The sequence below is a fragment of the Dermacentor silvarum genome, chromosome 1, assembly GCF_013339745.2.
Source record: "Dermacentor silvarum isolate Dsil-2018 chromosome 1, BIME_Dsil_1.4, whole genome shotgun sequence".
Classification (NCBI taxonomy): domain Eukaryota; kingdom Metazoa; phylum Arthropoda; class Arachnida; order Ixodida; family Ixodidae; genus Dermacentor; species Dermacentor silvarum.
Window position 1 is genome coordinate 267163127 of NC_051154.1, and position 18132 is coordinate 267181258.

General features: G+C 42.5%; 1 protein-coding gene across 1 annotated transcript in view; it reads left to right on the top strand.

Moving 5' to 3' along the window:
* Positions 1 to 13949, top strand: part of LOC119440146 (presequence protease, mitochondrial-like) — a 147825-nt gene extending 133876 nt beyond the window's left edge. The window contains exon 26 of the mRNA XM_037705087.2: positions 11959 to 13949. Coding sequence (XP_037561015.1) covers positions 11959 to 13165 — 1207 coding nt within the window. The 3' untranslated portion in view covers positions 13166 to 13949. The remainder of the gene's footprint in view (positions 1 to 11958) is intronic.
* The last annotated feature ends 4183 nt before the right edge of the window (positions 13950 to 18132 follow it).

Sequence of the window (18132 nt, forward strand, 5' to 3'; positions counted from 1 at the left end):
AGTTAATTCTTGTCTGCTTAAAAGGCCCCTCACCAAGTTTAGCCATTTTAAACATACAAGTGCAGCATATACTTCATGTTCTAACGATCGTGTCTACAAAGTGTTACAGTGCTGCACGCTGCGAAAGCTGCTGAAATTTCGAACCAAATACCGTCCCCTCTCGAAGAAGCTCCACTCTCAGCCAGAGTCGAGGTAACACGCACAAGCGTTTTGACGTGAAACGCAGTGCTAGCAACGTCACTCATCATGACACGTTACTTCGGTGAATTGTCAAATGCGGAACGCACAACGCCGCCACCCGAAAGGCACCGCACAGCGAAAAAGGAAGAGAAAAAAAAAGGAGGGGGCGAGCCTAGTCAGGTGAACCGAACACAGTCCCTCGACTCCGTTATGGGAGAAGGAGTGGAAAGAGTGTCGTGGATGCTACTCGATGCAGAGGGAGAGAGTGTCTCTGTTGGCATTCGCGCTCGCCTCCTGGCGCTATGGTAACAGGGCATTCAGTTTCTTCTATCTCCTCGAATAATAAACCGATTTGAAAAAAATTATTTTGGTAAAACAATCCCTGGCCGTCGTTTTAGAACTTCCAATTTAAATCTTAAACTAAAATTTGCAAGGGGGCCTGGTGAAGGTTCCTGTAAAGGGAGATGCGCCTTAGAAATCCATATTCCTTAATAATAAAGCAAAGTGAATTAAATTTATGCAGAATATAGAGTTCAATTGTCTGTTTTCGAATAGTTTAATTTTTTTTTAATATTGTAGCTGGTTGTTTTTCTGCGACTCCTCAAAGTGGGAAAAGTATGGTCTCTTGTGTAAGGTTCGGGCGTCAATCCATGCATAGAAGAGTCTTATAGCATGTATATTGCTTCTGATGAACAATTAATTGCAAGTGAGCTAAAACGTTTCTTTTAGTGTTACTCAATTTAAAATTTCTTTTTATTCGGACTATAGTGATCGAGAGCACTCTTGCTTGGTTTCCTAAAGTTAGCATAATCAATATTGCTACAAATTACGATAAAGCCTAAATACTTGCATTCTACACATTCTTGTCCGTATGCCGGTCAGATTTGCCCAAAATCGAGACGCATTAATTACAAGAATTTTTGTGAACAAGTAGTAAAAACAGTGTAAGGTTGAAAAAGAGGAAAACACAGTTGAAATTTCTAAACATGCTTTTTGCTTTATAAGAAATGGTCAACCTGCATGAAATATGCCCAAAATGCAAAATTTTCCTGCTGTATAGGTGTTATGCTTATAACACTTGCAAGTTTCCTCCTCCAGACAGGCTTTCTTTTGCTGCACTGTGATGTCAAGATTTAGCTTCAGCTGTCTATTTTCCAGACATTCTTCTGATTCTTCTCTGGTCTGTCGGGTCGCTCAGAGCGAATCAACTCCCGAGTTGGAAGGATGCCCAGCTCCTGTAGAACCCCCTCAAAGCCTTTGTGGCTTTGTGGCCACCTCTACAACAACGCATGAATTCGGCTGAGCACTGGTGAAAATTGGAAAATGAGCTGGTGCCAGCTCTATCAAGGCTAGTGCTTGCTTGTTCTTACGCCAGGAAACCTCGCTGTCTGGCGAACCTTGTGGCCCTCATCAGTCTAGCATGAATAGAAGAATGAGGCCCCTACAGCTACCATGCCTCGATTAGAATAATTTATGCCGTCTTCTGGATGGAGAAACGCCTTGGTTATTTTTACACATGAAAATAGAATGCTGAAACATAATTTTGCAAGCTAAATCACAGAAAAATTATTTTTTAAAAGATGAATGCAATTTTTCAACCCGCATCTCCTCTTAATAGATATCTTGAAAATGGCACCACTTTCGAGATAACCGTCTTTAAAAACTGATAAAAATGTATTAGCATTCCAGTTAAGATCATCCTGAACTGCAGGAGGAAAGCTTTTGGGAAAGTTAACTGGAAAGCCAATCTATTTCTTAGCATCTTTTAGGGAGAGATATCTCGAAAATGGTACTACTCATAAGATTTATGATACACAGCCATGACTTCACCACTGCTTGAATTCAATTTCACAATTTTATTGTATCTTAAAGTTCTTAATTGAATGTATATACTATTTAGTGAATTTTTAAAATGTTACTTTAATTTGTCGTGCAAGTAATGTCCATCTCTTCAGATACATCTGAACAGGCCGAATTGCACTATGTGCTCTGTGAAGTTTTTTAAAAGTCTAGTTGAACTAAAGAAAGGCACACAGTGTGCATTTTATTTATTTTGAGCATTGTATCATTCAAACCAATCTTGCTTGTACTGCTCAGGTAAAACTAGCAGAAGTAAAGGAATGTCCTTAACGGCATGCCTTGCACACATCCATGGTTGTTGATTATCACACATTGCATGCCTGCTGATAAGTGGGAAGGCCAAACATAAAAATAAGTGTGTCACTTGAACTGAAGTGCCTGCAGAGCCGTGCAAGAAAGAAAATGTAACTCAGCATTCCGTATATGGTCATTATGTGCATGGAAAAGCTAAAACTGTCTATCAGTATCCGCCATTTTCTTTCTTATTATGAGGTGGGACGCTAGCTACAGCGTACATGTAAGGCTTATTAAGGTAGGGCAATAACAGATGCACTTGTTTGCTGAGCGTAGAAATGAAGATATTGTTCTCCACTGCCAGGGCAGGACTGATTTCATTTTGTAGATTTTTATAAACCATCATGGCTGCTCGGTGAATACCGTATTTTCCGGTGTATAAGGCGGTTTCTTTCAGAATTTTTGGTTGGTGCATCTTGTAGAACGGTGCGACTTATGTACTTTTTTTTTCCGGAAAAACTGCCATCAAAATCGGATTCGATGTTATGGCCACACGAAGTGCGCTGGTTGACTTAATTGCTGCGTGTGTTCTGTGCCGCTATTGAGGTGCCGAGTTCTTCTCGTGACCAAGTTCCCGAGTGCCACGCGAGGATGGAGCAGCAGTGCAAGCGGCGGCAGGCTGACCACAAGTCGACCGACCCCGAAATAATTGCATCTGCAGATCGCTGTCAAGATATGGCACGCACCGCTGCGCAAACTACGCAGTTGCTACCAGAGTATACAAGCCGCCCTCCCCTCCATCCAGCGCTGCCTTCCCGCTTTCCTCCCTTGTGCACGATTCAGCTCGCTGTTGCACGCTTTTACTCGCACATAAAGCATACGGCGCGCGAGGATGATGTCATCGCCCTTGGACTTTATACAGAACATTGCAGCAACCACAATATACAGAACATTGCAGCAACCACAACGGCAGAAATGCGCCTGGAGTGGAAATATATGGCACCCATACGCTTGTGCGTGACCCGCGTTCACGAAGTCAAACGTCACTGTATTTTTTTTTAATCGCTTTCTGAACAAACAAGTGCGTCTTATACACTGGTGCGACTTATATATACGTTTTTTTCCAGAAAAACTGCCGTTTTGAGGGGGGGTGCGTCGTGTACAAAGGTGCGACTTATAGCTCTGAAAATATGGTAATTATCACGCCAAAGGTGCGACTAGTCAGTTAAAACTGGTAAAAAGCTTTTTGAAATATTTTACTTTCATTAGTCATGACAACACATTTTAATCGGTGAAACTGAGGCAGTCAGTGAAAACTAGCCCATTTTGTGAAATTCTCATAACAAAGACATGCATCGGGTATTCATTGCCGACGCTGTCATCGAATTCAGCTCTCTCTTATTGTGGAATCAGATGTTAGGTCCACTACAACGCTTCTGTTTTGCAACAGATGTCAGGACAGCAGTGTTCTGTACTTCCTTACCTTGTCTCCATTTCAAATTTGTTTGCCACTGGTTTATGTTAATTTAATAAGATCTTCATTTTCTCAACTTTGGTGACATGTGGTCATAAAAATTTAGCAAAATGATTTAGGTGTGGATGATAATTTTGTTCAGGTTTGTGACTTTCTTCAAAGCTAATAATTAAAAAGGTAGCTGTTATTTTAGATTATTCATACTTCATCATATTTTCATGCAGCTAATATCAGCCTGGCTAAAAGATCCAGCAGCTGCAAAATTACAGTGCATGCCTAATGGTTAGAGCTTTAAAAGATATAAACTGCCATCATAAAAGAAAAAAAAAAGTTACAGTGAAACCTTTTTTCTACAAAGACCATACCAGCAAGCTTTTCAGAAATGCCTCACTAACTGCCTTTAGGTTCAATGTAAAAATATTTCGTCACTAGGAATTTCAGAATACTGAACTTTTCATAATAACGATCATGATTTAATTTTCCTGGTGCGTTAACATCTCAGTACTATGAAACTCGTATTTCAGAACCTGGCAATTCTTAAGTTTCAGTGCATCTGTCACGGCAAACGAAGCAGTAGTTTAGCAGATCACAGTGCGCAAAGCATATGCCTTGCAAGTGCTTCTGGTGTAGAGCAGCGAATCGGAAAACCTGAGACATAGCATGACTGTTAAGCTTCTTCTTTGTGGGGTTTTACATGCCAAAACCAGTTCTGATTATGAGGCACGCTGTAGGGGAGGGCTCCAGATTAATTTTGACCACCTGGGGTTCTTTAACGTGCACTACAACGCAAGCTAGCTAAAATAGAAAAGTAACTCTTGTTCAGGTACATGCATGTGCATTTTTGGACATGTTTACGTTGTTGAATGTAATTACCCTCACCGATCAGTTTTTCGTACCTTCTCGATTATTTAGACACCCCTACAGAGACTATAGTGCAGATAACCAGTGGACCATTAGAGTTACAGAATGGGTGCCAAGGGAAGAGGAGCACAGTCGAGGATGGCAGAAAATTAGGTGGGTGATGAAATTATAAAATTTGCAGGCGTAAGTTGAATCAGCTAGTGCAAGACAGGGTTAATTGGCGATTGCTGGGAGAGGCCTTCGTCTTGCAGTGCACATAAAAAAAAATAGGTTGATGATGACGATGACATCATAGACCCGCTCGGCAGCCCAGAGACGCCAGCCACTGGCAGATTGCTTATGATCATAAGTTACTCCCAAGTGCAGGCTTGCACACGCATGCATGCCCCTTCATCTTCTAGCAAACAGCGAAACATTGGTTGCTAATGGGTCCCGCCCCTCCTGTCACTGCTCCTTTGTCGCACTCTGGTGCCTCTGTCAGACGCCAACCTTGAAGGGTTACTATAAGTGTATCATAGAAAGAATAATAAGCAAGAAAGGGGCAATAGGCAGGGCATTGATAGGAACCATCCCAGCTGAGAGAAAATGTGTTGAGGAGGAATGGGAAATATAAACATTGTGTTCCATATATCTCCATTATTATTAGGTCTTTTTCAAAAAGTTGTGCTGGAATATATGTTCATTGATAGGCATTGCCCTCACTCTAGTGTGTTCTCAGTTTTAAAGAAAAGGTGTTGCAGGGCTCCTTTAATTGTAGGATGCTGCAGCAATTATTTTTATTTACATACTATTGCAAAAGAAGAAAAAAAAAGTAAAGACCAGCTAGCCATAACTAGCAATAAACAGCTGACGTTTATGCAATACAGTGTACACTTGCAAGCAAAAGTTTGGAGACCATAGATGCCGCAAAAATTTTATTTTCTTTGCATGTCGTACCAGCTGGTACAGCCCACATAAACCTGTTCTGTCAGCGCAATGCATTCAAACAGTTCCATGTTGCACGATTGTGCTAGAAGAAATTAAAATTTTGCTGATGCTGTGGTCGCCAAACTTTTACTTGTGAATGTTCGTTTCAGGGCGCTCAGCTTTGCAAAGGTATTTCATTATCTGTGTGTGTTTGTCATGCTCACTGGCATCAAATCAAACATTTCTGCCTGATGGGAGAATTGACTGCAGGGAAATAAATGATGATGTTTTATAATTTCACTGTTATGAATGTAGTTCTCATCAAATAACCAGATTGGCAACTTGATAAAAGTGCCAGTATCTCAGTTACTTCGTTGCAGAGACACATTAGTGTGCTGTTCTCATATTTGTCATATTTAATGAGTGCCAGGTTAGTCTGGCTTGTAAGTTTTGTTCCGTGTGCAAAAAACTAACATTGTCCTGAACCAAGTGCAATACCACTACTACCTCTCAGTGAAGTGCTGTGAAAGTGTGTTTGTATGTGCAAATGTTTATTTCTAGGACAACCTCAGTATTAGTAAGCAGCACTTTCACCTTTGTAGTCCTCTTTGTGCAGTGCATTGGGATCAGACAAACATTTGAATGCAAAAACGCCCGTGTGCTTGCATTGTAGTACACGATAAAGAACCCCAGGCGGTCAAAATTAATCCGGAGCCCTCCACTACAGCTTGCCTCATAATCAGAACTGGTTTTGGCACGTAAAACCCCAGAAAGAAGAACAAACATTTGACAGGAAAGCTGTGTGTTAGAGGTTGTCAGTTAAGCACCTTCATGTCCAACTTGAAATCAATGTACATTATATGCACCCTCAGTTCGTTCTTAATTGCGGAAAGATTATCCCATGCAACTTTAAGGTTGCTCGTGGCAGCCATTGTTCGAGTTACGTCATTGTCAGACCATTGTTTATCAATTTAACTGATTGGAATGGTGTCAGGCTATGCATCATTGCTTTGCTGTGCGACCAGATAACATGTGTGGCTTTCTTGAGGAGCTCACTTTTTTTAGCGTGAGTATACAAGCTGATTCGGAGAACTCAGAATGTGCAATTCAGGGGCCGTCCTCTCTTTAGGAGCAGCACCTCATTTGTACAGTCGAACCTCGTTATAGTGAAGTCCCCCATCTGACACAAAAATCAATATTCGTTGTGAACAAGTTTGTTGCACGCTGATATTGGTGAGAAACATGCTTTATTTACTTTGCTATACCTGTGTTTATTATATCGAGGTTCAACTGTATTTAGTAGGATCTAACTTTAGCATGCCACCTCTTTGAGGAAAGAAAAAAATAAGTAGCCAATTAATGACTACAGCAGATAACTATTGCTGAAAGATCATGCATGCCTCCATTTTAAATTGAAGCTTATGTGAGTGCCTGTACTCTATTGAGGTGCACCTCCTAAAAGTGGATGACTTTGTACATTTTCAAGACAGGAAATGTTATTTCTTAAATCATGGCCTTCAGTAAGTGCTATTGCTAATATAAACATGGAGTGTTTCAGTTGCAGCATGTGTTTTATTCCTCTGCGTGAAAGGAACGAGCAGAGTGGCTGTGTTGACTGTACTGTATGTCTCGAGTGCTGTTAAGGACTGACAGGACATAACCGTGATACACGATATCAGTAGTCAGGTGGAATTTGTATGTAAAAGCATTCATACTCCAGCCAGAACAGCATGCAACTGCACACCTGACTGTGTTGAAAAATTATTTTATATCTAAGTACTAGTCAATTCAATGAAATAGTTCACATACTTTTGTTCGTGTATAAATATGAATAAAAATAGTTTTATAAACTTGACTTGTGCAGCATTATTATTATACCGTATTATACTCAAGTGGGTGTGGGTGCACTCTATACAGGTTATGCACAGACAGTTGTGCGACTTTACCACATGAATTGCAAACCTGTTTGGCATTGTTTGTTTGCCTCATGCTGTCTTTTGCAATGCTTCATTTGTATCGATTAGGTTCAATGCATTTTCACAGCTTAGAGTGCCCAAAGCAGTGCCTAGTGAAATGCTGTATGTGGACATTTTCTGCTGAACAACTGGAAGATAGCCTTATACGATGAAAAAACAGGAGATATAGCATCTATATTTTCGCAGTACAGTTTCAGAAACAATGTAATTATCTGTTCATGTCACTAAGTATTTTGGTGCTTTTGCTGTGCTATTTTCTTTTTTAATAACACTTAAATAGAAAAAAGTTCAAGGAACGTTATCCTGTTTTGAAATTCACTATGACTGCGCAATGTAAAGTAGTAGTTTATACACGCTTGTCATTAATTAACCATGAAGCGAAAACCAAAACTCCAATATAATTGCATTTACATCAGAAATGCAATTTACTAGTTAACTAAACCAGTCGTGTAGGGCATAAGAGGAAGCTTTAGCACGAGAGTTATCTTAATACATGGGAACGGAGAAATTTTTTTTTTTTTTTGGGGGGGGGAACCACTGCACTGATTTAGATTAGGTTTGTTTCATCTAAAAGAAGTTAAAATATAGCAACTGTAGGAAGTAGATTTTCAATTTACAATATAATTTTTTTTAGAAAATTATTGTAAATTGCAAAAATAAAAGAAAAACCCTCAAGTATCAAGTTTACAACTGTGGAACTCAGCAATAAAAAGCAAAATCACAATTCTGTAAGTGTACAAGATGTATGTAATACACACCGCTCTCAAATCTAAAACTTCTGCAAAACCCTCATAAACGTTGCTGTAATTGCACATAAGCCGTAAATTCATATGTAAAATTTGTCCACTTGAGATGCTCCAACAGATGCAGTTTACGGAACTGTGGCATCTGTTTTTAGTGCAGAGCTAAGGATTTGTAAACTTAGTGCTTCTATTTTCTAAAAGCTTTTTTGGCCAGACTTAAATCAAAATTTGTTTCCTAGAGCTACTACAATTTAAGTTTCTCTCTTAGATGCAACAAATTTTATTCAAATCAGTGCAGTGGTTTTTTTCATAAAAGTACTTCTGCGTTTGACATGTATTTGAATAGGGAGATTGGTGCTCGCTCCGAGCTAAAGCTTCCTTATAAGTGTGGCAAAAGTAATTTGTAGCTCACTACCGAGTGCCGCTTACTCCCTACAGGAAAAGTTTGTAGTGCGAGTGCTGGCTTACTAAACTGTATTAATGTGCCATTTGACATATTTCTACTATTGTTGATGCCCACATTTTGCACATCTGCATGCTTTCTTCTCTGTGAGGATCATTCTCCTTGCCTCCATTTCGAATGAAAAGAAAAGCTGTGTTATGCTTTCCCCTGTCTACAAGTGAAACCTGCAGCTTGTTTGTTTAAGAAGTGGCATCTCAAGCCATTACTCAATTAGCTGATTGCTCCATTGCTGAAGCTCTGTCAGTGCAAGAAGTTCTCAGATAACATTCTTTGGTTCCTGTGCATTTACACCAAATTTCAATGGCGAGTAGGTTGTAACATTCTGTTTTTAGATTTGCTGAACTTGAGTTGGATGCAGCAAGACGCCATGCCAGGGCCTTTCTCTCATTAATTTGGAATGAGAGAGAGAGAGAGAAAAATTTTGCCATAAAATGTGGATTGGACAAAGGTAAACTCCTCCAGCCTGCTACTTTGCACTTACTGAAGGAAGTAGAGGACTGGAGGGTTATGAGCAGTCATGACGAGGCCAAAAAGTAAATTGTAAATATGTGAACTTTCATATGCGGGCGTCATTTTCAAAGCTGTGAATGAAGACATAAACAGCATACTTTCAGCATTCGGTGGGACATGTGTGCAGTTGTAGCATAAAACAGAATGTGACATAAGTGTTTGATGTCTAGTGTCTTTGCCATCCACTGTGTGACATGAACTGCAACAGACTTAATATTTGTGGGTGACCACGCTTTCTGGATTTGATGGCACACACATGAAAATGCAGGGCAAGGTTACTTGGTCTGTTTTTAGTCTCATGAGACCTTCTTATGTGTTCAATTTGCAAGTGAGTCTCTGTGTGCTTCCAGAAAATTAACGTGAAGTTGAAGTTGACTTCACACCTATCTACTCCTTCACACTGCCATAAGGCGCAATTTTTATTTCTTCTCAATACATTTGATTAACGGGACACCCTGTTTGGTTGCCTCTAGTATTTAGCCTGGAATTCATGTATCTGGAACAATATTACATTCATGAGGTCAGGCATTTACTTGCCACTCTCAAGTTCCATACATTATACCTGTCTAATACATTTATTGATTGGGACCATCTTCCCAATGTTCTAATCTCCATCTTTAGCACTAGCAATGTTTAAAATCATCTTAATGCCTTTAGTCATAATTTCATCAACCGTTACATGAGTTTTTTTTTTTTTTTTAGTTATGTATTCACATAGAAGCATGGTCACACAGAAACAAAATGATAACTCGTAAAGCTCTTAGCCTTTCTGGCTAATCATCGTGATTACAAACAGTTATTCTGGATATGGCACTGCCAGAAGTGTGCTGTCGTTTCATTAAAAAGTTGAAATCTTAAAGAAAGCAGATGTATGCAAGTTATTAATAAGCCAAGGACATCCTGATCAAGGAAGGATTAACTATGACAACGCTAATAGAGGGCAACATGTCAGACTTCTTGTCAAGCATATTTGTGTCTCTCTTAATATATACTAGTATTTTTTTAATATTGTTCCCACTGATTTGACCAGGCATTAATTTCAACTTAAAATGCTACGTGCATTCTGCTGCATGTTGGCACTTTTCATCTTGCCGCCACTGCCAAGAACAAACAAAAAAAGTTGCATGTAGAGACACTGTGGCTGACGGGGATCAACATTCATCTTATTGTTGTCAAAAGACCTGCTGATGTTCTTGTATTTTGTGTAGAATTTTCAATTTTTCATTTATCGCTTCACATTTAACTAAAGTAGAATACTGGGCTAGTTCGTCTTTCAGGTACATGGTATGAGAAGTTCAATCATATGAGGACAAAAGCTACATGTTCGTGCCACTTTCATTTTTGTTTCATCATGCCAGTTGCATCATGTTCATATTTGAATTTGCACTGGGTGCCCGTTCTGATGAGAATTCTGTAAATGAACAAAAATGATAAAAAGTAGTAATTGATGACCATATAAAGAGTGGCCACTGGCTATGATTTTAATGAATAGGTCATAAAAATGGCAAAACTTTATGGATTATTTGTAATTGCACTGTAGAAATATGTTCATACTTGTGCTCATTCTTAGCCTGCATAATAGTGGAAGAATCCAGAACACTGTTTTTAAAGTTTGATCATGTTGTATTATGGAGAAAGCCAGACCTTTTCATGCATTCCCAAGCAAACACACTGAAAATGTGCACAAATATGTTGCACAACCTGCACAAGTGGTTATTTTTACCTGGATTCTTTGTATTTTGCAGCGTGTTGACCTAATGGGACAAGGGAAAAGTAATTTGACATTGCAATACGTTATATTTGTGACGTTGAATAATCTTATTAACCTCACAGCTGTTCTTTTGCTTGGAACAAAGCATCCATACAATAACAATTGTACCCTTTTTCGTATAAAATGGTGCTTGTTTGGCAAGTAATGGAGCATCTCATTGTCTTCAACAGAGTACACAGATTGGTTTTCTTGACACAACAATGACCTTAACACCAAGAATCTATAGCCCATTAGCAGGCTGGTGTTTAAGTATCTGGTCATGAGGAACACTATGTTTATTCATAATTAAATCATGGTAGGCATTCTCTTGTGAGAATAAAAATTGTGCTTGCATAAAGATTTAGTTATTCCCCCTTCTTCCTACAATCCATCTCTTAGCTGTAATGTGCCTTGCACTTGGTCACTTTCTGCATAGCCATTCTTTGCTGCAGGTGATAATTGTATGAGTGGACGAGGAAAGCACTGGCAGCAAACAATGTCCCCATGTAATACTTGAGGTGAAAAAAATGCAGTTGACTTTGAATAAATTAATTTGGTACCCAGTGGGGCGGAAAGCCTGAGAAAATGACTGCAGTTTGGCCTATGGTGGTATTTAACATTTAACATAATGCAGATTAATTTCGCTCATGAAAGGAGCAGTTTGTCCTATTGATGACCGGCAGTGGCTCAATACTTCTGTGCTCCTGTGTCAAGAGCTCATATTTTGCATTGCCTGCCTCACTTTCAGTGTTGGCACTTATAGGATGTTGCCAGGGGCCGCATTTTATAACGATTCTGTCTATTTTTCATTCTTTTTTGCCCCATATCATGCATTTGCTGGAATGAGGCGGCGCCTCTGTTGTCGCTGTGACGGAAACGAAATGTATAGAATTAGAAGAAAAGAATCCTTACAAGACGCGGCCCCAGGCTTTCATGATCGCTGATTGGCTTGGTTCTACAGCTGCTGCATGTTGTCTTCGTACATTTCTTTTTCTTCACAGCGGCAGTAAGAAGCCTGGAGAGGAAGTGCAAGATGGCAAGGAAGCAGGGCAACTAACCAAAGAGTCTGCCGCCCACTCACGAAGAGGCACCTCATTTTCAAGAAATGACAGTAGCAGCAGTGATAGTGACAGCGATAGTGGCTCCAGCGAAAGCGATAGTGATGAGGACACTGAAAGGTTCCTGCTAAAGGTTCATGGCCTTCCTAGAGATGTTACGCCAGCGTTGGTTGCCAAGCATTTAATGAGAGCAGGCATTAAGGTGTCTAAGGGCGCCCAGGGTGTCCTCTTGTTGACGAGGAACAACCTATCCTCCGGCAGCGCATTCATTCAGGTGACATCGAAAGAGGACCAAGAAAGGGCTGTCAGCTATGCGTGGGGAAGCGCCCAGCTATCGGGTCGGGGCATTAACGTCATCCGGGCGAAAGCGGACGACGTCCGGCGTTATGTTATGACAAGACCACCCCCGCCGAGCGCGCTTAAGGACATTGTCTCCAGCCGTGTTGTGCATGTCCGCAACCTTGTAGCGGAGACAACAGAGGAGCAACTTAAGGAGTTTTTGTCCCATTGCAACGTGACGCGAATAGAGCGTGAACGATTCGACTCAAACAAAGCTCAGAGATCAGCATTCGTCCGATTCATGACAACCGAAGATGCCCAGAGAGCCTTGGCTATGACCGGCAAAAGGCTGAAAGGGATGAAGCTGGAGCTGCGGCTCATCTCGGAAGATTACGCTGACAGGCTACTGAAAGGAGATCTTCTGAGCTTGGCATTGTATGATGACAACACGAGTTCACGAATGCGTGCTCGCAGGTCGCCGACTACCACGCAAAAAAAGGCCAAAGCATCCGGCGGACGGTGGATCCCGGACGAGGTGGTGAAGGAGCACGACTTGGAAGAAGTCCTGCAGTCATCGGAGGGACAACACAAAGTGGTCGCTGAGGGCCTTCCCTTTAGCGTCGCTCAGATCGGCAACTTTCTCTGGCCCTTGAAGCCGACCATGGTGGTTCACGTCCGACGCACCGATGGCGCACTGTCAGCAAAAACGGTGCTCTCGTTCGCTAACCTTGCTGATGCCCAAGAAGCCGCCAAGAAGAATGGTCACGTGATCTTTGGCCGCATTGTGAAGATGACACTTGTAACTTCTGGCATGCCCAGCGGCCGCGATGATGGTGAGGCAACCAAAACGACGGCGGCTTCTTCGTCTTAGGCAGTGCCATGAAGCAGGTTTAGCTCCTCGTAGTGTGTTCTAGCTGTCATATTTAGTATAGGATCACTACTTTCTAGTTACCATGTTTTATGATTGTGCACATGCAGCATGAAGAAGTGCACGGGGAATGTGCATTCCACGTGATCATGTTCTAGACATACGCCATTCACGGCATAGATCGATCGCCTCGGACGAATAGTACACGTCCCCGACGTTGCGTGGTAATAGCTCTGCCGTCTGTGTTACTTTAGCTTTTAGACGTACGTGATCATGAAGCGGACCCATGCAAGCACCAGAGTTGGATCGTACGGTGGGAGTTTTGAAAGATGAGGCTAGTTATATGAATACGACACAACACATGACTGCTGTTAGATATGTTGTGCAAAAATGCGTCGCGAATGCTTCATTACTGCTTTCAGAACTGGAGCTGGACAGGTTGTGGTATGATGGTCTGTCGTGCTTTTGATGAATCAACTGCATAAAATGTTCTCTGTTGTATAGTTAGTGTAAATAACACCTCTCTCGACAACCATCTGGTCCAGCCTTGTAAGATCTACCAGCAGCTTATCCTGAGACCTTCCTTTAACAGCAGCGTGCTTCAAACCGTGTTGTTCAAGACACTCGATTTGGGGTCACCGATCCTGCACGAATGAAGTGACAGCCTGCTACCTATTGCCTAGCTTGTTTTGGTCGGCACTGGAGTTTCCATAGCATGGTGTTCATCAATGATGCAAATCGCTGGAAAACATTCTTGCAGAATAAAGAACAGGTGTTTTTCATTGCAGATGGGTGTTATGTGGTTTTCAAAGTTATCCTTACGAATAATCTAAATCCATAGCTGTTACACAAGCTTCATTTGTGCAGCTGTGTTGTTGGCCAGACCAGAGGGACAGGAACTGCAATTAGACATTGCGAATATGCATTTACCTTGAGGGGGAAAAAAAAAATCTCAGAAGGTGTCAGTGCGTGCCAGAGATATATATTCTCTGTTTGCCGCCAAAATGTGCAAGTCTATCACACTCATTTTCCATCGACGAAGCTCTTTCGAGTAGTTGTATTAAGCATTTTAATTGTCGGTAATTAAACCACACACGTTCAAACTTTGCTCGCATATGACTCGTAAGGAAACTCCTCCGCCAACCTAAACTCTTGTAACACTTAGTTGTGTTACAAGAGTAACACTACCCCCCCCCCCCCCCCCCCATCCCTGCCATCTTTAGTTTTAATTTGATCTCGGTGCCAGTTATAGTTCTCTTAGGACAACGGGCGAAGATTCTGCGCGGTTCGTGAAACACGTGTAACGCGTAGGAGCTTACTGTAAAGACAGTAATTAATCCACTCTTTAAACTTTGCCTCCTCGTAACCCACAACCCTACTTCCACTTTTATAAACTTGGTGTGGGCTTCAGTTCTGCAAGAAAATTGCGCCTATTGTGTAACGCCTGAAAAAAGCGACCGTAATTAACACAGAAGCTCAACATTGGCCATACATTACACATAAAATGCACCCCTCATCCCACCCATTTCCACAAAGTGAGCTCTGTGCCAGATTCATTTCTACCAGAACAGTGGGAAACATTGCGCGCAGAAAAGGCTGGGTCGTTAATGCGCTCGCGAAAAACTCTGCCAGCAGGCACGCGCAACTTTGAAGGTGCGAGGTTGCTATTCTGGACATTGGCGAACTCGCCACCTTGTCAGCTCTGATTGGCCCAGAGTGCTGCTACGGCTCTCTGATTGGCTAAATATGCCGCATTATAGAATTTGACAATGTGGCGGAATTTGACGATGGGTACGTTGAAATGAGGCCAAAATCTCAAAGAAAAGGTCACGCGGCTGCACTTCTAAAAGTAATTGGCTAGAAGCCGCAACTGGGTATCGTTGCAGCGAATTTCACAGATAATCGGACTTTGCGTGAAAAAAAAGCGTTTCAAGGTCGAGAAATGGTGCACGTTGTTGAGAGCCCGATGCATGTCCGCGCACACTTATCCACACCGCATACGTTCAATAGATGTTAGGCAGGGGCGGATCCAGGTTTTCTGAGGGGGGGGGTCAGCGTCTGTAAATGATGATGATGATGATAGTAACCTTTCTTATTTACCGAAATTCACCGTTTCTGCTCACGATGAACCCGCGTTTTATACGGTTAGAGCCTGGAGCCCGCCGTGGTGGCTCAGTCAGTTCAGGCGTTGCGCTGCTGAGCACGAGATCGCGGGATCGAATCCCGGCCGCGGCGGCCGCATTTCGATGGTGGCGAAATGCAAATAGTCCCATGTGCTTGCGTTGTAGTGCACGTTAAAGAAACCCAGGTGGTCAAAATTAATCCGGAGCCTTCCACTATGGCGTGTCTCATAATCAGAACTGGTTTTTGCACGTGAAACCCCAGAAAGAGGAAGACCTTTATCGAAGCCAGGTATCGGTTTCTGCGAGCTTATAGGAAAGGGACGTTACCCAATACAGCCATGTGCTTGGCGGCTGTGCCTGATAATACAGGGTGTTCAAAACGAAGCTTTATGTTTTTCGTAAAATTAGGCATCTGGGAGGCATGCGAAGACCACCTGTGCAAATAAGTTATGTGGCCAGGCGGGCACAAAGTGAGGTGATAATTATCGCTGTGAGCAACAATAATTTTTGGCGACTGCAGTAAGTGGGTATGTTTGTGTTGAAAACTTAGAGGCAGTTGTGTTTCTACACAGTATCAGCCGGAAGAATTATTCTAGCGTGTCCGTGCTCCGAGATATGCGACTCCAAATTTCAATTGTCGTACTGCGCAGAGTTATCGAGTCGACGCGAGAGCGGTTTATGCTTTGTGTTGCTTTGGAAGGGAGGCATTTTGAACATTTTTATGGCATTCAATCTTGATGGGTGAAGTGTTGTCATGACATTTCTGCATGACAACACCAAACTTAAAGCGGCAGTATCAAATATTCGTTAGCATAGCTAAAAGGTTTCTGCTGTTGATGGTGCAGTTGTTGCTCTTGATTTCAATAAAACTTAGAATACCTAAAAAATCAGCAGTCACTTTATTTGCGTAGCCCTGGCAAGGACCATGCCCGGTCATCTAGCCACCATTACGCACACGCACTGCCCTCCGGCTTCTCCGCTCGCGCCATTATCTCGGCATGGCAGCTGCCGCCATCTTTACAGGCTGCGCGGTTGCGTGTTACGACAGCGCTTACGGGCTCTTCGATTTTTTTTTTTTTTTTTTCATTTCACCAGCCGTGAGGGGAAGGGGGACAGTTATCTTTGCCAATGCCTCCGCCCCGTTGTCAGACTAAACGCCGCACGCAACAGCCGCGTCACATCAGGGAGGAGCTTTGCACCGATCCTCACTCTCTTGCAAGTTGCATGCGTAATCTTGCGAACGACAATTAAAATATGGAGTTGGATATCTCGGAGCACAGACATGCTAGAAAAATTTATCCAAGTAAAACTGTATAGAAACACGATGGCCTCTAACTTTTGAACAAACACACACACTTACTACACTCAATAAAAAGTTAATTATTCAATTTTAGTTCATTCATCTGCTAACAGCGATAATTATCATCTCCCTTTGTGTCCCCCTGGCCACATAACTTATTTGCGCAGATGGTCTACACGCGCCACCCAGTGCCTAATTTTAAGAAAACCATAAAGCCTAATTTTGAACACCCGGTATATCTAGCCTGCATTGTTTCTTAAAATAAAATTTGGGATGATCTGTTGCAGGTTCGTTATAAATGCGTAAGCACGCGTCCGTTTTTGGAGTTCTGTTGGGACACCTTGATTTCCTTAAGAAGATTCTTTGTGAATTCGGCTGATACACCTTCGTTTGATTTGGAGGACTAACTCCCCTATTCTCAAACAGCCCTCGACTCGAAGCTCTTCCTCCACTCCTCCTTGTTAAGCACAGCGCCGCTTCTCGACTGATAAAGACGCGACAATGCTCAAGAATTCCTGTGAATGATCATGAAGCGCAGTGACCACTTCTTTGAAGGGATGGCGGTGCTATCTTTCTTCTTGAGAGTCGAGGTGCTGTGTTGACTAGAGGAGCGTTCTTGAATACGGGCGTAACGCCCCGCTCCAACGTGGCAACCACTACGCTGGGTGTTTACGATATGCGAATCACCGCGTATGAAAACTCACGACGCCACCTACAAGAACAACGATGTGGCGTGTTAGCCGAGAGCGCGAGCCAGCATCTTCATGTTTTGTTTCCCACTCGACGTCATCCTTTTACACAAATAGGAGCGCATCTGCTCCCGTTTCTCTAACCACGCGACGCCATCCTAGGCCCGCGCGCTGGCGTTGGCCGCTGACGTCACGCTCGCCCACTTCGCAGACGCGGCTCGAGGCTTCGCCCCGCTCCGCGAGAACGCCCACTCAGCCAAACGGATCCGGCGGGTTTGAGCCTCCTATGCTTAATGTACGACAATAAAACTGCGAAGTTTCAATGAAAAACTTGTAGTGCACGAACGGTACTGTGCTCGTGCTGGATATTGTCAACGTATAACTGTGATCACAATGAGTGCTACAGTTAAAAAAAGTTGCCTAGAGAGAGAGAGGTTTATTTAAAGAAAGGCAGAGAGGTCGGCTTGAGCGTTAGTTTGCTCTGGCCTGCTACTCTACACTGGGGAAGGGGGGAGGGGATAAAAAGGAGGAGTGCATTGGTCTGGTCCGTATTGAGATCTGCACTCAAGGTGGCTTTAATAGCACTAGTGTGGCCAACGACGCAGCACATCTGGCATTGCTTGACGTGTGCGGTTAACACATGAAAGACCGATAAGTAGGATTGATACATCCGCGGTTCGGTTGATCTGGGAGCGGGTAACATAATTCAGTGTACCGCACCGGCATGCCTATGCGTAGTTCTTAGTTTAGCTGTTATATTTAATATGTGAACACTTCAGCGAGAGATCTCTTTCATTAAGCAGGTTGGTCGCGGAACCGATGACAGCCAATGAGGCAACCGATGACACCCCGAGGGGG